At 44.9% G+C, this 23,212-nt stretch overlaps 1 protein-coding gene across 1 annotated transcript in view; it reads left to right on the top strand.

Moving 5' to 3' along the window:
• LOC125435431 (cilia- and flagella-associated protein 251-like) overlaps positions 1–23,212 on the top strand; it is a gene marked incomplete at its 5' end in the record, with an annotated part of 93,855 nt that overhangs the window by 35,288 nt on the left and 35,355 nt on the right. The window contains one exon of the mRNA XM_048501631.1: positions 9,121–9,138. Within this exon, the coding sequence (XP_048357588.1) occupies positions 9,121–9,138 (18 nt within the window). The remainder of the gene's footprint in view (positions 1–9,120; positions 9,139–23,212) is intronic.

Raw genomic sequence — 23,212 nt, 5'->3', positions numbered from 1 at the left:
TATCCTTGTCTTGGATACTCAAGTTCTTAACGCTCCTTTCTCTAAGCAGCTTTGAGAACCATTTATCCCCACTGAAATGTACCTACGTAAGCACTGTCAAGTTGCAACTGACTTATGGTGACCCCAGAAAGGAGCTTTCAAGGCAAGTGAGATGAGAAGCAAAGGTGGTTTGTTATTGCAACTCTCTGCAGAATATTTCTTGGGAGTTTCCCATCAAAATACTGTCCCTATTTAGCTTCTGAGAAGCAGAGGTGGTTTGCCATTGCATCTCTCTGCAGAATATTTCTTGGCAGTTTCCCGTCAAAATACTGTCCCAACTTAGCTTCTGAGATCTGATGAGATAGGGCTACACCATGGATTCGTGGCGACCACAGCAAGGGACTTCCAAGGAAAGTGAGAAGCAGAGGTGGTTTGCCATTGCACCTCTCTGCAGAATCTTTCTTGGGAGTTTCCCGTCAAAATACTGTCCTGACTTGGCTTCTGAGATCTGATGAGATAGGTCTTCACCATGGATTCATGGCGATTGCAGTAATGGACTTCCAAGGAAAGTGAGAAGCGGAGGTGGTTTGCCATTGCATCTCTCTGAAGAATCTTTCTTGGGAGTTTCCTGTCAAAATACTGTCCTGACAGCTTCTGAGATCTGATGAGATAGGGCTACACTATGGATTCATGGCGACTGCAGTAATGGACTTCCAAGGCAAGTGAGAAGCAGAGGTGGTTTGCCATTGCATTCATCTGCAGAGGCTTCCTTGGGGGTGTCCCATCCGAATACCAACACTGCTTTGCTACTGAAGTCTGGGAACAGCAGGCTTTACAATATTACCTTCCCTCTCTTTCACTGAAAAGCATCATACAAATACAGGAAGCACCATCATACGTGCCCCATTCATCCCTGTCGCTCTTCCAGGATAAGGAGAAAGATTTGCAAAGTTCTGTGATAAATTTCTACTTCCCTCTTAATGACCTTCCAAGAATGTGAAGCCTTTGAAAGAGGTTTTCCCCTTTGAAAGGGCACTGGGAGTTATTAAACTTACAGAGTTCCAGTGCTTAAAAAAAAAAAACCTCCCCATGTCCTGCAAGCACATCATTCCTGCCCAGGGGGAGGGGGCAGCTGTCAGTAGCTCCACTAAGATACAGCATGCAATTAAAGTTCCAAACAATACTGCCCCATAAATCATTGCCACTATGACTGGTCAGTGTAGCAGAGCGTGGAATAAAGATCTTAATTACAGTGCGCCCAAACAAGAATTAGATTATTTATTGGATAATGTTAGTGCTTGAGAATGTGGAGAGAGTCCTTCCACAAACTCTTCTGGACATTATAACATTTAGAAGTTGGGGGAGGGGAGGAGATGAACAGGTTCCAGAATCTATTCTCTCTGAGGAGCCAGGGTGTGAGAAAAGGCACTGTTGCTTTAAATGGGGACACATTACATCACAGATTTTAAAGCAAACAGCAGCTTTCCTTTGAAAACTGCTGCAGCTGCTGCAGGTGGCCAAAACAGCTGGAAAATTGCCAGGGCCTTGGGAAGCCAGCAGAGCACCTTTATCACACTCTGGAACATTTTTTTAACCCTCTTTCCTCTCTCTCTTGCCATTTTTGTGAGCCAGACAATTCTCCAGTTTCTTACAAAGAGATGTTCTTGGAGGGAGAGGTCTGATTTTGGGGAGACGCTGAACAGAGCAAGAGGGTTCAAATGACTGATAGGCAGCCTATTTTGTAATGGGAGCAGCAGTGGCGTAGTGGCTAAGAGCAGTGGCTAAGTAAGAGCAGGTGCACTCTGATCTGGAGGAACCTGGTTTGATTCCCAGCTCTGCCGCTTGAGTTGTGGAGGCTTATCTGGGGAATTCAGATTAGCCTGTACACTCCCACACATACCAGCTGGGTGACCTTGGGCTAGTCACAGCTCTACAGAGCTCTCTCAGCCCCACCCACCTCACAGGGTGTTTGTTGTGAGGGTGGAAGGGCAAGGAGATTGTCAGCCCCTTTGAGTCTCCTACGGGAGAGAAAGGGGGGATATAAATCCAAACTCCTCCTCCTCCTCCTCCTCCTCCTCCTTCTTCTTTATCCCACAACTCAGTCATTGTGGAAGACATTTTGGAGATGGTGCATTTGATAACAGAGGTTGGGGTCTCCAGGCTTTCCAGATGTTCAGAATCATCTCCTACCAGCATGGCCAATTGGCCATGCTGACAGAGGCTGATGGGAATTGTAGTTCCTGAACATCTGGAGAGCCGCAGGTTCCCTACCCCTGGTATAAGCTGATCCCTTTCTCTGTCCAGCCTTCAGAGTGGATTGAGATAACCAGAACGAATGCTGTTAATTTTTTTGAGGGGGGAAGGGGTACTATGTCTTCTGTCTTGACCTGGATGACCCTGGCTAGACTGGTCTTATCAGATCTCAGAAGCTCAGTAGGGTTGACCCTGGTTAGTAATTGCATGGGAGACCACCAAGCAATACCGTGTTTCCCTGAAAATAAGACAGGATCTTATATTAATTTTTGCTCCAAAAGATGCATTAGAAGGAAACTTGGATTAATATCACCCTATCTCTTCTGTAGGAGACTCAAAGGGGCTTACAAACTCCTTTCCCTTCCCCCCCCCTCACAACAAACACCCTGTGAGGTAGGTGGGGCTGAGAGAGCTCAGAAGAACTGTGGCTAGCCCAAGGTCTCCCACCTGGCATGTGTTGGAGCGTACAGGCTAATCTAAATTCTCCAGATAAGCCTCCACAGCTCAAGCGGCAGAGCGGGGAATCAAACCCGGTTCCTCCAGATTAGAGTATAGTGCTCTTAACCACTACGCCACTACAACTTATTTTCAGGGGATGTCTTATTTTTCCCCATGATTTTCTGCCCCCTATGTGACCAGATCAGCTGCGCCGGGGAATCTGTAACTAGGGCTTATTTTTGGAGTAGGGCTTATATTTCAACCATCCTCCAAAAATCTCAAAAAATCACGCTAGGGCTTATTTTCAGGGTAGGCCATATTTTCGGGGAAACAGGGTACTAGGGTCTTTATGCAGAGGAAGGCAATGGCAAACCACCTCCATTTGTCTCTTGCCTTGAATACCCTACTGGGCTGCTCTCAGTTGACTGTGACTTGTTGGCACTCTACATACATAGTAAGTCTCCCATTTACCTGCCGTGGCAGGAAATTGCCTGTCACAGCCCCACTTTACTTCCTCTCTATAGTATACAGGTGTTTGGGTTCAAACGGGTAGTTCTCCAGATAAACATGGTTCACAATTCCCATCAGCCCTTGCCAGTATAACCAATGCTCATGTTGGGAGGGACTGATGGGAATTGTAGTTCATGAACATCTGGAGGGCCGTGAGTTTGACACCCCTGCAGACTAAGGATATGAGGAGCAGGGGCAAAATTCCCTTCACATAGTGATGCTCTAGGAAGGCCCCTGCATGAACCATGTTTGTTTCACAAAATCTGTATCTGCCTTCCTGCCCTTACGAGGGCCACTTGAAAGACAAGGGAAGGCAGCCGAGAATGCCATTTAAAAGTGATACCATCTCTCCCCAAAAGCCTGCCTTAGTCAGGCAATGCCTTCTCAAATCTCCTGGCCTTGGTGGAGACAGCATTGGGAACCTTATTGGGTGTGGAGAAGGAAATTAAGATTGGCTGGGCATCTCCGTGGCTGTTCTGACATGCCAATGCTGGTGCCTGGTTTGCATCCAGGAGGACTTTGCTCGAAAAACCTCATCTCTTCTGAAGTTTCCGAGGTTGGTAAATGGTAGTAAGGTTGTAGCTCAGTGGTAGCCTTTGCATGACAAAAGCTCCAGGTTCAATCCCTGGCATCTCCGGTTGATAAAAGGCTCAAATAGTAGGTGAGGTAAAAGAGCTCTACCGAAACCCCAGAACGCCACTGCCGCTTAGGCCAGATAATATTGATCCTGCTAGGAATTAGGGATCTGCAACCTGCGGCTCTCCAGATGTTCATGGACTACAAATCCCATCTAATTGGCCATGCTGGCAGGGGATGATGGGAATTGTAGTCCATGAACATCTGGAGAGCCGCAGGTTGCAGACCCCTGCTTAGTCTGACTCAGGAGAAACCGGCTTTGAGAGTGTTTGTACATTCAAACGAAAGATCTGTTTTGGGTAGTACAGCCACTGCACTTCCCACAGTATTACATTTCAATGTTGATATCTCACATTCAATTGGCAATATTTGTTTCTGTGTCAGAAAGAAGAAAATAACTTTCCCGCCATTTTTTAAAAACCCTCACGACAATTCTGTGAAATAGACCGGGTTGAGAGAAAGAATAATTGACATAAGGTTTCACGGTGAGTTTCAGAGTTGGGTAGGAATTAGAGTCGAGGTTTTCTCAATCCTGTCTCAGTACTGGAAACATTATACTGCATTAGTTATCTTAAAAAAGCATACTTGTGTCATAATCCTTAGTCAGTTTTGTGAGAATGTAGGAGAAACTTTGGGCTTTTCTGCCTGCACTGCTTACCATAGATTTTCTCAGTGGTCAAACCTTATGTGGTGGAAATGTTTTTTGTAAAATCGTTCCACACATATTCTCTCTCTCTCTCTCTCTCTCTCTCTCTCTCTCTCTCTCTCTCTCTCTCTCTCCCTCATAATTTTGGGGTTCCCCCTTGTCTCTTCATTTGTATTTATATTTATACTGTATATCATTTGTATTTATACTGCATGCTATGACTGAAAACTTTTGCACGATTGGGCAGTTGCATTTTGAAGTGGCACTTAAAAAAAATGTCTCAGCCTACATTTCTACTATTGAGAACTACCAACCCAAAATGGAAGCCAAAACAACTCCTGGAGCAGGCACCATTACCTGAAGGAACAGAAACATGTAGCCCCCCCCCCCCCCCCCGCACACTCAAACAACCACATTTTCTGGCCAGATTTGATCTGCAGTAACATACCACCATAACTTCAGCTGTCCCAGATTACATGCAGCGATTATTCCTAATATTCTTTTCAATTTCCCCAGCTTCAAAATTGCTCTCTTCTCTAATGTTACATCAGTAGTTCAATACAAAATTGACAAAGCTGATCCAGTTGACCTGGTTCGTGTCTGAGCCTTAATGTTACACATTGCTAATGCAATATTATAAAGAGGGAAAAATTAAAACAAGGAAGAGAAGAAAATGGCTGAAGGGGAGGTTGGGTGACAGTAAAGGCCATTTCAATATGATCAGAAGCTCAAAAGAAGCTGAGTCAGAGTCAGACTGGAAAAAACCTGCCATTATGGTGAAAGGGCTCAGGAAAATATTGGAGGAAAAAAATGAAGGGAAAACATTTCCAGAACCAAACAGAGGGAAAATGTGTGGATTTGAAAGAAAAAAACCCCCATAGCATTTGATGGCAAAATATGCTGTAAACAACTCATGCGGAAAAGGGCATTGTCACCCATTTATGAAAGTTCTTTGTTTCCTGTTTAGGGAAGTGACTGAATTTTAATGAACATACGAAAATTCCAAATCGTGACATTTCCCCCCCTCAATCCTGCTAGCAAAATTGCAGCAGAAATATTAAGGCTGACCCCTGTTTTTGTACGTAACCGGTGCAGAAATAATATGAAATAGTACATCTAATCAAAACGTCACGATATGTTTAAAAAGGCGTTAAAATTGCTTCAAAGGAGATGAATGATACTGAGAAACCAACGCATTTGAGTGGCATGATATAGTGGATAGAGGCTTAGATAGGGTTGCTGGTTTCAGGTTGGGAAATGCCTGTTGATTGAATGTCAGGTCCTGGGGAGAGCAGAGCAGAGGCTTATGGCCTAAAGGGACATGGCGTCACCCATGTCCCTGGGCACATGCCTTTTGGTACCAGGTGCCCCTCCCCACATAAGGAAACAGCATGTGCCTCAGCTGCACACCACTAAGCCCTGCCCCCCGCCTCCCTGCAGGCCAGCCTGGAGGGAGGCAGGGGGACAGGGTTCGGTGGTGGGCAGCCATGGCAACTGCTTGAGCTGCCTCCCGCCGCCGAGCCCTGCCTCCCGCCGAGTCCTGCCTCCCGCCTCACTGCAGGCTGGCTTTTACACTCCTCAGTCCCTGGGGAGGGCAAAAGCTGGCCTGCTTGGAGGTTGGGGGCGGGGCTCAGCAGCAGGTGACCCCATCCCTGAGCCATGCCCCCAAGCTCAGGGGGGATGCAAAGAGAAGTTGTAGTCTCCGGGCATCATTTCCCCTCAATACTCCTCTGGAGCAGAGTATGGGGAGTGGAGAGCACTTAGAACAGCTGTGATACCATAAAGTCTATCCCAGGGGTCTGCAACCTGTGGCTCTCCAGAAGTTCATGAACTACAATTCCCATCAGCCCCTGCCAGCATGGTCAATTGGCAGGGGCTGATGGGAACTGTAGTTCATGAACATCTGGAGAGCCACAGGTTGCAGACCCCTGGTCTATCCCGATCTCTGTAGTCTGCAGATCAGCTGTATTTCCAGATCTCCATATAACACTAGAAGTTGGCAACTCTTGTGTCAGACTAGGATTTGGGACAAGCAGATTCCAATCCCCATTCTACCACGGAAGCGTGCTGGGCGACCTTTGCCATTTTCCAGCCTAATCTACCTCACAGGGTTGTTGTAAGAATAAGGCAGAAGGAGAGAATGTCCCTGCAGGCCCTCGCCCCCAAAAGTGAAATATAAATTTTAAAAATCTGAAGATATCTTAGGATAAAACGCTTGCGAGGAATATGCCGAAAAATGAAATGAAACAAAGAACGGCACATTGGTGTGCCCTTCTGCTTGTCCCTCAAGCTTCCTCATCGTCTTCTCTTAGGTAGATCGTCTCCCTCCAATCTTTTCTTTTGCAAAGCACGAGCTATTTACCTTCATTAAGTCATGCAGAAGGAAAGAGCAGCTGTCTGCTCTATGCCTGCGAAAATATTGCGCGCTGCTGGATTCGTAAAACAACTGATTAAAGACAATGTAATTAATTACTCCTTGATGAAATAGTAGAAATTATAATTAAAAATGAAGAAGTGTGCTGGCAGAACCCTTACATTCCTTAATTATGTCATTTCTAGAAGGGGGGGCTGGCGGAATAAAGTAAAAGGCCCCAGCCGAGATTCTGGTCCTTTCTCGCTAGCGCCCTCTCATGGAATTTAAGGATTGGTTCCATGCTGCAAGCAAAATGTTTAGTTCTTTCTCTCCCCTTTTATTTCACAGTGGTGTTATTCAGTAGCTGGATTCTAATAATTTAACAATCGGTTCGCCCCCCTGCCGCACCACCCGCCATGCGCCCCTCCCACCCACTTACCTGTTGAGGAGGAACTTCTTGTGGGGGCGGAGGGGGGCAATGGGGTCTTGCCACCACTGCTCTGAAAGCCCCCTTGCTCCCCTGGGAGAGGGGGTGACAGGGCTTTTTAGCACCTTGGAGCAACCAGATGGCATGGTGCCCAGCTGCTCTGGGGCTCTGAAAGCCGCTTTTAACAACCGGTTCTCCAAACTCAACAAAGAAATTAGATACCAGTCCTACCGAACTGGTGCAAACCTGCTGACTCCAACCACGGGTGTTATTATGACATCCCTGTTCTCTTAGGGAGGGGCCATGACTCAATGGTAGAGCATCTGCTTTGTTTGTACAAGGTCCTGGGTTCAGTTCCTGGTGTCTCCAGTTTAAAAAAACCAAATGAGGTGGAAGACCTCAACCTGAATCCCTGGGGAGTTGATATCAGTCAGAACAGACCATACAGACTTGGACAGACCAATTATCTGGCTCAGTATAAGGCAGCTTTGGATTCCCTCCGAGATTTGCTGCCCAAAGCATGCCCTTTCCCAGTTATATCTTGTTAAAGATTTTCTCCCCTCATTGTATGGTGGGTTCTTTCTCTGTGCTATGGTTAGAATGGCTTTCAGAAGCAGCATATGATGGTGAACTATCCACATTTTTTAAAAATTACATTTTTAAAGAGACTATATTTACCAGCTGTTTATGACACCAGACTTACTCATCCTACACACACACACACACACACACACACACACACACACACACACACACACACACACACACACACACACACACACACACACACAGATGAAGCTATTTTTTCCTGAGTCAGGTCATTGGTCCCTCAAGGTCAGCACTGTCTACTGGACTGGCAGCTGCTCCCCATGGTTTCATACAGAGGTCTTGCATTTCACTGCCCACTTGATCCTTTTAACAGGAGATGCTAGAGTCTGAACCTGCGACCTTCGGCCTGCTATGTTAGTGTTCTGCCACTGAGCCACAACCCTTTCCCTGAGCCACAGAGACACCTTTGCAGTAACAGTCCAGTTACAGGTTGGTTCTGTATCTCCTGTGTAGCCTCTTCTTCACAAGACATAAGACTTATGTTTCATTTCAGGTTCACTGACTGGTATGTAAAGTGCTATCAAGTTACAGCCGACTTATGGGCAACCCAGTAGGGTTTCCAAGGCAAGAGACCAACAGAGGTGATTTGCCGCTGCCTGTCTCTGCAGAGCAACCCTGAGACCCAGCGTAGTATAGTAGTTAAGAGTGGGTGGACTCTAATCTGGAGAACCGGGTTTGATTACCCTCTCCTCCACGTGAGCAGTAGACTCTTATCTGGTGAACTGGATTTGTTTCCCTGCTCCTACACATGAAGCCTGCTGGGTGACACTGGGCCAGTCACAGTTCTCTCAGGACTCTCTCAGCCCCACCTACCTCACAAGATATCTGTTTTGGAGAGAGGAAGGGAAGGAGTTTGTAAGCTGCCTTGAGTCTCCTTACAGGAGAGACAGGGGCGGGGGTATGAATCCAAACTCTTCTTCTTTTCCTTGGTGGTCCCCCATCCAAGTACTAGCCAGGACCGATGCTGTTTAGCTTCTGAATCCTGATGAGATCCGGCTAGCCTAGCCTCGCTTAAATATGATTAGCTGAAATACAAGAAACCCAAAATGTGAGACATCGATAATAGGGAGTGCCCCTGGCAAATAGGGGCAACTAGCAACCTGCATTGGCTTAGTCACCGTTTGCCAGACTGTGATGGCATTTTCCTGTCCCTGCCGGCTGTTTCTGCACTCCGTTTAGAGATTTCTTTGTGCATTTCCTCCAAAGCAGAGAATCGCAAAGATAAAATAAAGGGCTGGCTTGCATGTACGAATAAATCCTTACAAAAAGAGCCTGGCGTTCGTGTGGGTAATTTGCAAGCAATGCTGCTCAGAGAATAAATCCCGGGACTAAGATTGCCAACCGTCCTCTTTTTCTGTCTTTCTGGGGCTCGTGTGCATCTCCTATACCTGCATATTTCTGTGCCAAAGTCAGCTGTCCTTTATGCCCGTTAAAGACACGGGAGGCCTGCCAGGAGGAAAGGTGGCAACGTGAAGGTTTACTAATCAGTTTGCTGGAAAATCTCCAACTGTGAAATTAATCTTTAGCTAGAGGAGAAGTGAAGGCTGGCTAAGAAGGTAGTCCTTGGAATTGCGTGTTTGTGTGTGGAGGGGAGATATACTCCTGTTTAGTAAGCCTATCCGGTGCCTTCAATTACTGGCACTTTGCTTAGTTTGATTACTTCAATCCTCGGAAATTAGCCATATTCTACTATATTGTGAGAATGGCGCAAAGAAACGGAGACTGTTCTACGTCCTTCATATATTTAAAGGAACATATAACTAGAAGATTCAAAATTTAAGACAGGGCCATCAAATTCTAACAACAACATGAGATTTGCTAACTGGGCAGGGGAATCTTGGGAAATCTGGGTCGAATGTCTATCTGCATCCCTGTTATGGGTATTTAAGCCTGAGTATGTCCAGAGGCTCTTCTACCAGGGGAGGGGGGGACGCTGGGAACATGTCTGCCAGCTAAATGAAATCTGGGCTGATTTTATTTCCCTCCTTGGTCCCTTCCACACATGCAGAATAATGCACTTTCAAGCCACTTTTAATGCGCTTTGAAGCTGGATTTTACTGTGCAGAATAGCCAAATCCACTTGCAAACAATTGTGAAAGTGGATTGGAAGTGCATTATTCTGCAAATGCGGAAGGGACCCTTGTTATAGGTGTTTAAGCCTGGGTGTAGGCAGAAACTCCTCTATCAGGGGAGGAGAACATGTCAACATGTCAACCAGCTAACCTACTGCATCTGTGTATGGTTCTCCAGTTGCACAGTGGCAGATAGGAAGGTGCTCCAAAGCGTGATCACCACTGCACAGACGATTATCGGCTGCCCTCTCCCCTCCTTGGAAGAGCTCTATAATTCCCGAAGCCTTAAAAAAGCCCAAAATATTCTGAGAGACCTGTCTCATCCAGCACACACTCTTTTTGAACTGTCACCACCCGGCAGACGATACAGATCTATCAAAACTAGGACAAAGAGGCTTAGAGACAGCTTCTACTCTAGAGCTGTGGCTATGCTAAACTCTGCGGCTTCGTGTTGATGTGTTTGGGGCTGTGTAGGGATGGGTGGAGGAAGGGGAAAGTGATGATGGGGTATGAGTCTGAAATTGTGTGCATCGAGGAATGCTGCTGTAAATTTCATTGTGCGTGCACAATGACAATAATAAAAATGCTTATGCTTAAATGAGATTTGGACTGAGTTTTTGTTTTCCCTCTCTATTATAGGTATTTAAATCTGCGCTAGGGGTGCCAACTTTGGGTTGGGGGAAGATTTTGGGAAGGACAGAGTATGGAAGAGATGGAGGACCTTAGAAGATATATGAATCCCTTCTGACTCCTGAGACCTACTAAGGAAATTTCTGGCCAATCTCCAATTTTCCATTCTTGGGTAAGGTGCTAGAACAGGTTGGTTCTTCTCAGCTCGGAAGAGACTGGTTTTCTGGACTCACTTTAGGGGGAATGTGACCCTGCTAGTTCTGTTGGATCTCTCAGAAGTCTTTGATAATATCGATTATAGTATCCTACTGAGCTGCTTCTCAGCACAGGAACTAAGAAGCACTATATTAAGGTGGTTTGCATCTCAGAAGGTAGTGTTGGGGGATACCTGTTCTGCCCTATGACCTGTGTGGTGCCATAAGTTTCCATCATATCCCCCATAAAATGTTTTCTGCTGGAGTTCCGCACAGTCCCTCCCCCCAACGATTTGAAAACCCCTTTTTTCAGCCTCAAAACATTTCATTTGGCTATGCTAAACCAGTGATCTTTTTTTCTGAAAACATTTTTAAAACGTTTCTTGCTTGCTGTGTGGAATTTAGAAAACGTTTTATTCCTCCTGCTGGATTATTAGGAATAAACTAAAGCTCTCACTTTAGTTTCTCTTGTGCCTGCCATTTTGTGCTGCTTTGGTGATTCTCTGTGCTGTCTGCCATTTGTTGAAGTGTCGTATGGACAAGTTTTCTCCTCTGGCATCGTGGCTGCCAGCCATTTTCATCATTACTGTACAAGAATACATTCAGTTTTGCCTGCTAACTGTGCAAACGTGATGTTATTCCTTTGTGTGTGTGCTATCTTCAAAGCTACAAAGACATGATAAGAGAATTGGCAATATATGCAAATATTGGATTCGATGTGACTTCGAAGATATGACATCTTTTTTTTAAAAAAGAAACCATTTTCAACTGAAACACTTTATTTCTCCATGCTGTGCAGACAAGAAGGCAAGAAAACATTTCTTTTCAAAACGTTTGCAAGACGTTTTAAATGCTTTGTGCGGACAAAGGCCGAAAGTACTTTAGTTGGAACCTGTCTTTCGGTTTGTTTTTCCTTAGTTTGTCCAAATCCTAACCTTTGCAATACCCTGAGTTTTTGCCTTGTAGAAATAAAGTCTTGCTTAAATGGCAAGAGTCTACTCAAGTCCTTACCCACCTGGCTTCCTGGTATGCTGTTCAATGATCACTGTGTAAGAATGGCTTCAGGCAACCAAGGTAGAGAGAAAGGCTGAATGTTACCTGAAGTGGTGGTGGCGACCAAAAAGGGATAGCAAAACATAAGTGGCGTAGCGTCAACGGGGCGGGGGTGTGATGCCCTGGATGGAGCAGGGGCAGAGGCATGGCTGTGCTGTGGAGAGGGCGTAGCGAGGGCATTCTGGGAGTGTTCTAGGGTGGGGCAGGGGTGGGCGCCACCATGGCAGGGGCACAGGGCGTGTGCGTGCCCCGGGCGCAGTTTCCCCTCACTCCACCCCTGCAAAGCAGTGGCTGCTCCTGCCCACAACTTGACAAAGACCACGATAGCTTCTTTGTCAGTTGCTTTGAATCCCCACTGTGAAGAAAGATGAAACAGAAATATTTAAATAATTATTTTAAAAGGAAATGTATTTTCTTATAGCTTGTCTTTTAGGCTTAGCTCTGTTAATGTACTTTAGATTTTTTTTTAAAGCAACTGTTTTCTCATTGAAAGCAGTGTGTAACTGAGTGACTCCTTGGGCTGCAAAGGTGTTATAAAGCTGCCAAAAAGCACACTGCTGTAAACTGCAGTAAAATGCAACAAGATTCCATCTCTAAGTATATCATAAAGCCGCCATCCAGTCCATTTTCTAGCTTGGCCATAGGAAGGATATGACCTATATTGGTTCTATCAGAATACTGTCTATCTATTGTCTGTAGAGGGGGGAAATGCCAAAGGAAACCCATGTGTTGCCCTGCTGAAATTGTATAGCAATGAAATCTCTCATTTTCTGCCTCAATTTTAGTCCAAGAGGAGTAGCACGTTTCTTTCCATCTGATAAATATTTACTGCGGCTCCCTTTAGGAACCTGTGTGGATCACAGCACCGTATTCTGTTTGAAATGAACTCTTTCGCGGCTTTAGTCAGAGATTCCCAGAAGAGATCAAACCATTTGATTACAGTTTGTCACAAGGTTTCCTTTGAGTTTTTTCCCCTTCACTCGTCTTTTAATGTTTTGAATTTCCTGGTTGAATTTTTGCATGGGTTTTTTTTTTTTTGAAAAAAAGAAAAGAAAAGAAAATCTGTTCTGCAGAAACCATTCCAAATGTCTGACAGTTGGAGCTCTTGACTGTTCATGAATTTGGGAGAGGGACAGTGAAAACCCCAAGGGAGTTAAAACACAATAAGGATGATAATAATAGTAGGCTAGCAGTTAAGTCAGTTTTACAAGGCTTATAAATCAGGTGTAGACTGATCTGGCCAGGAGATACAATGTCCATACATTGTAGGAAAGGGGTTTTGTGGCAGGAATGTGATACCGATAAGGATGGGAATGTCTCTCCCCCCCATTACATTACTATGCTGTACATTTTGCTCCTTTGGAATTCCAGTTTAATTGGTGGAAGTTCTAGCCCTAACTCCAGAATTTTAGTTTTCCCACAGCTTTCCCTGTACTGATGCACAAATGTGTATTGAGAAAACATTACAAAACGGCCTCCACCTCCACTCCACCACCACACACCACTCTCGTTTAAATATGACTGCCTTGTGTTTCTTTTTGTGCCATGTTTTACTGATGGGCACATTTGCTTCTGCACCCTTTCAGGTTTCCTGGAGGTTTCAGTTCCTTCCATTTGGTTGCTTCTGTTGAGGCACACGTGTGTTCAAATAAAACACTGCAAAAATGATGGACATGACTTCACCATGATTTTTTGTGCAGTGTTTTATTGATATTTATGTGCATTTGTCATCCCTTACACAGGATCACACAGTTTGCGGGGGATTTCAATTCCTTCTCTTTGCATCTTTGCACACCCCTTTCTGAATTTCTGAATTTCACATCTCTGAGGGTCTGGTTTTGCTTTCGCCTTCGTGCACATTGGATCTGTACAGTGGTGGGATCCAAAAATTTTAGTAACAGGTTCCCATGGTGGTGGGATTGAAACTGTGGCGTAGCGCCAGTGGTGCTGGGCAGGGCACGGCGGGGGCGTGGCCGGGCATTCCGGGGACGGGGCATTCCTGGGTGGGGCTGTGGCAAGGACGCAGCCGTTGTGCCGGTCCTTGGGCAGGAAACAAATGCACGCAGGCGCAGGCTGCCATGCATGCCGGTGCACCTCCTGCTAGACTGCTTCAAGTTCTGCGCGCTACTGCTGAGAGGAGGGGCGTAACTAAGGCAAAAATCACGTGGCAAAATCACCAATTAGTAACCCCCTCTCGGTACACCCAAATAATTAGTCACCTACTCTCGGGAACCTGTGAGAACCTGCTGGATCCCACCTCTGGACCTGTATATCTTTGTTTCGGTGCCATTTTCTGTTCCCTTGTGCAGAATTTTCATTTACATTGATTTTGGTGTGTGCCAATTGTAGCTAAAGGCATTAAAAGGATGTAAAGAAGACAAATCAGAAATAGGCAGGGTGAAAAAGACATTGAGCAGCAACAGGTGAACACAATAAGGAGCAAGAACGAGCATCTTCATATGTCTCCATATCCTTTTCAGCCTCTGCATATGCTGAGATATGTTTTTGTCAACATCTTGTAGGAAATTATGGTTTTCTTACTATATTTTGAGGAGAAAATGCCTTGGTTTGGAAAACTGGCCAGACGAGGCTATTTCAGGTAAATGCATAGAAGTGACCGAACAGAGCCTTTGGTAATGTACACTATTAGAGGGGCAGAGCTCAAAAAGTAATCCTTAGTAAACAGGGGCTTTTGGGAGCATGTCCCTATTTTTATCTGTGAGATGCAAAATCCATTTTCCCTCTCTTCCCCATACTGTCTTTTACTAATGGAGTCTACACACCCTGTGCAAGGTACAACTTTCTCAGCAATTCAGATCTTCCCAATGGTATCTGGGCACCGGTAAGGGAAAAGCTATGCGGCAACGTAAGTAACAAAAAGGGGGAAGAAAATGCCTTTAAATGAGCTTGCTTCGTCTCTCTCAGCACTTCACCTTTCAGGCACTTTCAGTTCACAGCCTCTTGCAGAAAAGAGAGGCAAAATAATAATAACAATAATACAAAAAACAGAGAGACCCACTTCGGAAGTTGCAGAATAAATCATTTCCATTTCCCTCTCCTCCATTTCTTCTTCCTTCCTTTCGTTTTGTGCAAAATCAAAGGCTCCAAGCTGCCAGGAGCTGACAAGGGTGGCCCCCCCTCCTTCTCTTGTTCGTCGCAACCCCCCATCCTCTAGAACTTAGCAGGAATATGCTACGGTTTCAGAGGCAATCAAACTCTGACAGGCCAGCCTGAGGGACAAACTGGAGGAGCAGGGAAGAAGGAACGAAGTGGAGATTTTGTTTGGAGATGGGGGGGGGGGGAAGTCTACACTTTGCTGCAGTCACCCCTGCAGGCACTCGCGAGCTGCTCCCTTTGGGCCTGCGAGTTTAGAAACAAGGTAGGGAACATGTGGGGAAGGCAGATAATCTCCAAAGTGTTCTGTGATTAAGTGAAACCAGCAAATTGAGATGCTTAGACAATTACTAATCTCAGCGTGAAAGGGAAAGAAAAATCAAAGAGGAGCGGGGGGTTTGTGAGGTTTCTCCCCTCAGCTTCATTTCCCCCAATTGCCTGTGCGATTGAAAATGGGCAGAGTCAAGGTGGTGGTTGTGAAGTGAAGGTGAGCGTCCCTTGCGAGACTCTTGCCCCAGCTGCTGTGGGGGAGAGGACGACGGGCCGCTCTTTTTGGTACAGCCATTTTGTTTGGATTAAGGATGCACAAAAAATTAAATTTCTTCATTTCTTGGCATTTTTGTGTATGGTTAAGAAAAGTATTTTCATCATCTTATTTGCTGTGGCTCTGCCATTTTTGGCTCTTTCTTCCTGCAGCAGTTTTCTTGATTTCAGGAGTGTAATGAGGGTGGGGCAATGGAGAGTTGTTGCCCCAGGCATCAGGTGCCTTGAGGCACCACCACCAAAAAACCTGTGGTTGCTTCAAATTTAAGCTTAATGTATTTCTAGGGGAGTGGTACTGCAGCTAGGAGGAGATTGGGGACTGGGACAGGCCAGATTTTAGTGTGTGTACTTTCTTAATCTTCACTAGATCGTTTCCTGTTCATTTTACAAGATGGATGACAGATTCAGAGATTTCTACTAGGCACGCATTGACGTTGGACATTTCTGCATAGCACAAATAAAATATTCTGCAGACATTTCAAAAAGAATCACTTTGGCTTTTTCTGTCCGCATAGCGCAGATAAAAAAGTGTTACCCGGGAAAGCAGTTATTTTTCCTGCCTCCCCCCAACTAGTTATCACTAGGCTTGGAGATTTGGGTGCAACAAATACAATATTCGGCCCAAATCTGGGTGAATTCGGGCATATTCGGGAAAAATTTGGCCAAATATGTTCTGCCCAAGTATGAACAAATCTGAATGCAAGGTATTCGGGCTTTTTGGAGGTATTTGTTGGTGTTTTTCTGTGTTTCAGCCTGCAGGGGGTGCATTTTTAAAGCTAGCAGCACCAAAATTTCAGGGTATCATTCGGTGACTGTCCTGCTGACATCACCCAGGTTTGGTGAAGTTTGGTTCAGGGGGGGCAAAGTTATGGACCCCAAAATGGCTATCCCCTCCCCCATTGTTTCCAATGGGAGCTAACAGGAGATGGGGCTACCCTTTTGAGGGTCCATAACTTTGGCCCCCTGAGCCAAACTTTACCAAATTTGGGTGATATCAGCAGGACAGTCACCAGATGATACCTTGAAATTGTGGCACTGCTAGATTTAAAAATGCGCCCCCTGCAGGCTGAAATGCAAAAAACACCAAAAATAGCAAAAAAAAAATCAGATGGACCCGAATTTTTCGGGTATATCCGAATATTTGGGGATATCCAAATATGTTATTTGTCTTATTCGGGCATACAGATAATTTTATGCCTGAATAAATCCGAATCTGAATGTTACCGAATGTCTAGGGCATTGACCAAGTTATCACCTTCATTTTTGCCACAGCTCATGCCTGTTATTTTCTCCTGCTTGTGATTTGTGCCATCCGCCATTTGGTGAAGTTTCCTCTGCTTGCAGCTCATCCACCTGCCATTTCCATGTAAAAAGTACATGAATAAAGTTAATGTTGACTGCCGATTTGGCACATGTCTCATTCTTCCATTTTTGTTTTGTTTTGAGGGAGGTGTCTTCAAAACTACGATGGCACAACCTCAGAATCTGCAATAAGCACATATTTTGAGTCATCATAGCTACCTTGACGATGCCACTCACAGATGTAGATGAAACGTCAGGAGAAAATACTACTGGAACATGGCCATACAACTCGGAAAACCCACAACATCCTAGTACTGACCTTTATGGACCCATTGTCTGATTCAGTATAAGGAAGCTTCATGTATGCTCATGTATATATGTTTCAGGCTATGACCATATAATAACAATAATAGCAATAATAATACTAACTACTACTGCAATATCTGGAAATGTAGGTTGAGAGATTATGGCACAAACCAGCAGTTGTGGTCCCAGTGAGTATCACCATACTGGGAGCCATACACAAACAATCTCAGATGGAACTTGAACCATCTACATAATGATGAACTGTTGGGTGTATGTGTGTATATATATTAGCAGAGTAGAACAGAAGAGGCAGATTCTCAGTTGCTTTTTATAAATGTGTTTACTAACTATAAGGGAGGGAGCAGCAGTGGCGTAGGAGGTTAAGAGCTCGTGTATCTAATCTGGAGGAACCGGGTTTGAATCCCAGCTCTGCCGCCTGAGCTGTGGAGGCTTATCTGGGGAATTCAGATTAGCCTGTACACTCCCACACACGCCAGCTGGGTGACCTTGGGCTAGTCACAGTTCTTCTGAGCTCTCTCAGCCCCACCTACCTCACAGGGTGTTTGTTGTGAGGGGGGAAGGGCAAGGGGATTGTAAGCCCCTTTGAGTCTCCTACAGGAGAGAAAGGGGGGATATAAATCCAAACTCTTCTTCTTCTTACATGGAGATAAAATAAGAAATCCTTTCTTTCCTGTTACACATCTACATTACTGTATGTTTGGTTACATCTTGCTACCTATTTGCTGTCTCACATGATGTCATGTACCTCGTGTCTCCTCTCTGGTCATGTCTGCTCAAACAAAGAAACAGAGTTAACTTTATAACTTTAGATGTATGTGCTCACTAACATTTAAGTAATGGCTATCTGACTGACCAAAAGCTAATCAATAGATCAGGTCATAAACAGTGACTCCAGCAACATGTTTATATACAGTTAACCCTTTTATAACTGAGTTGTTGCAGACACTTGCAAAAAAATCCCAACATAAACTCTCCATCTATCACTTCCAAAAGGCCACATTGCTTGGAACCACAAATATACTATGCTGTTACATTACAACATCCTAGGTTCTTTGGAAGAACTCTATGCATATGAAGGCCAACACTGGTTGAAGATCTGGCATCTGTGATTTCATGTAACAATGAGTTAACACTGCCATTACTATTACTCCAAGTTTTAGTAGTATGCTTAAACTTTTTAAAAAATGTGTAAATTTAAAATACACATACCATGTTTCCCCGAAAATAAGACAGTGCCTCCATATACAACATCAAGTGGATCCTACCGTCTCTTCCCCATTTGGGGTTAGAGGGAACTGATAGCAGATGCCATTCTTGTTTTAATGCTAATTTTAATGCTGCTTCAAGACGAGATAGGGTTTATATTTTAATTATTAGAGCCTGTATTTATTGAAATTGTGGTTTTAAATTGTTATTGTGCTCTATCTATATGTGTTCACCGCCCTGAGCCCTCCAGGGGAGGGCGGTCTATAAACCCAATAAATAAATAAATAAATAAATAAATAAATAAATAAATAAATAAATAAATAAATAAATAAATAAATAGATAGATAGATAGATAGATAAATAAACAAATAAATAAATAAATAAATAAATAAATATTAATGTTTGCTCCCAAAGATGCGCTATGTCTTATTTTCAGGGGATGTCTTATTTTTCTGTGTTCTGTTCGTCGGGCATGCTTCCAAACAAAAACTTTGCTACGTCTTACTTTCGGGGGATGCCTTATATTTCGCACTTCAGCAAAATCTCTATTACATCTTATTTTCTGGGGATGTCTTATATTCAGGGAAACAGGGTATTTGAAAATCCATGAAACTTGCAGCTATGGTCCTCTGAAAACCAGCACTCTGACTATAGTTGCTTGTAGAATATGCACTTGTTTGTGTAATATGATGATGACCACAGAAGACTGAATCAAGCCTACACGGTTCTCCATTTCCTATTTTATCCTCACAATTACCCTGTGAGGCTAATGAGGCAGAGAGAGAGGCTCAGGTCACCCAGGGAGTTCCACGGTGGAGTGGGGATTTGAATGTGGGACTCCAAGATCTTGGGCCGACACTCTAAGCAGCACACCACAATGGCTCCTATCAAACTAGCCTTCTTTTATGGCTGTCTGTCTCTTTAGCTTCCATTCTGCAAATGGATTCAGGTACAATATTATCACTTATTCTTGAAAAGGTTAGGCATAGGGCAGCCAGCAGTTAATTGCACAGTGCAATAATACAAAATGCTGTAATTATAACAATTATGTGAGCCCACATTGTAGTCCCAATTATAAAGTCAAAGACATTCGTGGTTGTCAGCGGCAGGTCTTGCTTTCAACCCAGTATCTCCAACAGCACAATAGCTGATTCTTGTGACGAGAACCCCAAGCACGCTTTGGCTTATGTACAGATATACAGCCAGGTTTGAGTTGGTCGGGCGGGGGGAGGGGCGGGGGGATTGATCTTGCCAGAGGTTCAGGTGGCAAAACAAGAATGCCCATGTAGAATAAGGGAAGTTGGTTAAGAACAATTTGAGTCATATGTCGGATTTGTGCTTCCGCATGGGAAGAAGGAGAGCTAATCAGAGTGGCTAACCAACTTAGAAAAATCATCTCCTCGTTTTTTTAATACTTCCCCACTTCCATTAAACTTTCAAGCCAACTGGTTGAGACCCCACTGTTTTTAGCTGTATCTTGGAAAACTTTTGTATTAGGTTTAACTACCCTAAGACCGAGACACACTCCCCACAATTCCCACTGGACCTGCCCTTGACTCTGATCTTAGGCACAACTCAAAGTGCTGGGTTGTTATCTTTAAAGCCCTAAATGGCTTGGGACCAGGATATTTGAAGAACCGCCTCCTCCCTTATTGGTTGTCAATTTCCCCGTTCAGACCATACCTCCCTTGATGGGTTCAAGGATTTTATTGAAGACATGAGAAAGACAGCAGAAGACTGTTCTGGCAAATTGGCACTAGAACAGTTGATAATATAATGTAGCAATTCCCCACCCCCGTATGTGAACCAACACAGCAGCAACAGTCCAGCCTGAAGTCTCGTCCCAGCTCAGAACTTCAAGGCCAGGGAAACAGATAAGCAGCACCTGCAAATGCTAAAGCTCTCTATGGCTATTCCCCCCCCCCCAGCAATGGCATCCTGACAATTGTCCAGCCTCTCAAGTCCTGTACAGACCAGTAGTGCCCATGGAGCCCATCTTCTGAAGCTCCCATTTCCTCCAGGGGAGCTGATCTCCGTAGTCTGGAGAGCAGTTGTACTTCTAGGAAAACCCCTGGGCCCACCTTCAGTTCGGTAACTCAAGGCTTGGAAGAGTTCACCACCTCTGGCCAGGTTGGCCTTGGACCTTTTACATTATGTATAAAAACTGTAGGACATTGACAGGCAATGCAAACCAGTTACAGACAACTAAGGTCGACTCCGCACTTGCGTTATAGACCTAAGTTCGAGCTGCGTTCGACCTAAGTGCTTTGCACAACCACTGGGATCGATGGGGTTTTGTACCAGCTTCGCCCCATGTAACGGTCAAATTTCCAACTCCAGTTGGGAACTACTACCTTTTCAGGGAACCACGCTCGAACTCAGCTCGATTCCAGTAAAGTGCGGAATCTCTGGTGCCAGGAGTCCCCCATTCAGCCAATCACAGCTGAGTGTTTTGGGCATGCGTATAGCTGGCCAATCAAAAAATGCAACCTTCGTCCCTCCACTCCTGTGGCAGTTTTTTAATAACGTGTGTGGGGATAGACGGAACATGGCCATAGAACAGTAGCCAATTGGAACGGAGCGGCGAAGCAGCACAGGATGATTCTGCCCTCCGAGCTGGGATCAAGCTGGTTGCGGTGGGGAACAACAATGGCTTCGACCTAGGTTAGTACCCTTCTCAAGGAACTGGGTCGAACCTATTTTACTCATGTGCGGAATCGCCCTAAGAGAAAAGAGGGAGGGAAGGCAGCACAGTATAGCACAACCTTCTCAGATCTGAAAAGTTGAGCAGGGTCAGTACTTGGATGGGAGGCCCCCCACGGAGACAATGAAAAACCACCCCTGTTTCTCACTTGTCTGGAAAGCTCCTTGCTGGGCTCACCATAAGTGGGCTGTGATTTAATGGCAGTTCACGCACATATGAGAAAAGAGAGCTCTTGCTCAGAAGGCATTTTTTAAAAGCTGGAGGGTTTTCATTTGAGTATTGAAATAACATGAAACCAGAAGAAAATGTAAGGTCAGACACTTTATCTTGAGCACAGATAGAGCTACTTATTAAAAAATCCAGAATACAAACACATCCACAAATCCAACAGCACAAGTGACACACAGATAAATGGCCATAAAAAGAAATGGAAGCAAGGAATGTTTGTTCATCCTTCGCTATTGTTCCCTCCCTTTGAGTCACGGAGCTATTCCTCCTCTCTGCTTCCCTAACTCTTTTATAAAGTTCCACCTACATCAAATTATTAATTAGCTATCTGACTAATAAAAGAAAGAACCGTCTGTAGCCTGAAGAGTACACAGTTAAGAGGCGTGAACTGATAGTCACAGGGACCTGTGGTTAGGCCTGGTGCCTTCTTTGAGGTTTCAACTTTCCAACTAAAAAAGTGAGCCATAAGAAAAAGGAAGTAGCATTCTATCCAGTTACCTGTAAGAAGCGAACTTGCTTTCGCCTCCGCTATTCTAAACCCGAACGCATTCGGATAACTGATGAGGCCATATTTGGAAACTGTACACAGCCACGTTTAATGTTACTAATGTGTCGTACATTTTAATGTTTCCAATGTATAATACAATTAAATAATTTGAAAACTATTGGACTACCTGCTCCTGCACACGAAACCTGTGGGGTGACCTTGCGCTACTTACCTCACCTACCAAAGAAGAAGAAGAAGAAGAAGAAGAAGAAGAAGAAGAAGAAGTAGTAGAAGAAGAAGAAGAAGAGTTGGATTTATATCCCCCCTTTTTCTCCTGCAAGGAGACTCAAAGGGGTTGACAATCTTCTTTTCCTTCCCCACCCCCCACAACAAACACCCTGTGAGGTAGGTGGGGCTGAGAGAGCTCAGAAGAACTGTGACTAGCCCAAGGCCACCCAGCTGGCGTGTGTGGGAGTGCACAGGCTAATCTGAATTCCCCAGATAAGCCTCCACAGATCAAGTGGCAGAGTGGGGAATCAAACCTGGCTCCTCCAGATTAGAGTAAGGAGGAGGAGGAGGAGGAGGAGGAGAAGGAGGAGGAGAGTTTGGATTTGAATCATGGCAATCCTAGGACCACAGGGTTTTCAAGACAAAATATAAGCAAACATGGGTTGCCACTGCTTTCCTCTGCAAAGCCACCTTGGACTTTCTTGGTGGTCTCCCATCCCAGTACAAACTGTGTGTGGGAGAGTACAGGCTAATCTGAATTCCCCGCATAAGCCTCCACAGCTCAGGCGGCAGAGCGGGGAATCAAACCCGGTTCCTCCAGATTAGAGTACACCTGCTCTTAAACACTACGCCACTGCTTTTATGGGGAGAGGAAGGGAAGGAGTTTGTAAGCTGCTTTGAGACTCCTTAAAGGTAGAGAAAAGTGGGATAAAAATCCAAACTCTTATTGTTATTATTATTTAGGTTCTGGTTCTGGTTGTCAACTGAAGTTTGGGAAATTTCAGGAGATCTGAGGTGGAACCTATGGACAGTGGAGTTTGTGGTGAGAGCTCAGCATGGATGCAACAGAGTTCACCCTCCAAAGCTACCATTTCCTCCAAGGGAACTGATGTGTGAAGATCAGTTGTAATTCTGGGAGGTGGCAAGGGGGGTGGCCACTGGAAATGGCATCATGTCACTTCTGGGAAAAACCCAGAAGTGGCATCATACCTCTAGGAATTGCTGGAAACTCAATGGTTTTCCCAGAAGCGACATCGTGTCATCAGTCCAACAGCTAATTTTTAAACATTTTTTCCCGCTGCCACCAAAACAAGAGGCGGTGGCAGCAATCTTCTGTCCCTGCCAGGGGACTGGCAACCCAAAATAGAGTCCACCTTTTGAAGCATCCCTTTTTACCAGGGGAACCTGGTGTAGCCTGGATATCAGCTGTCATTCCCCAAGACCTCCGGGCCCCTACCTCTGCAGCATTGTCAGAAAACAGCCCAGGAGTGGG

Source organism: Sphaerodactylus townsendi, linkage group LG06 (assembly GCF_021028975.2).
Source record: "Sphaerodactylus townsendi isolate TG3544 linkage group LG06, MPM_Stown_v2.3, whole genome shotgun sequence".
Classification (NCBI taxonomy): Eukaryota; Metazoa; Chordata; class Lepidosauria; order Squamata; family Sphaerodactylidae; genus Sphaerodactylus; species Sphaerodactylus townsendi.
Note: the sequence above shows the minus strand (reverse complement) of the source record. Positions and strands in the feature narration are given on the sequence as shown.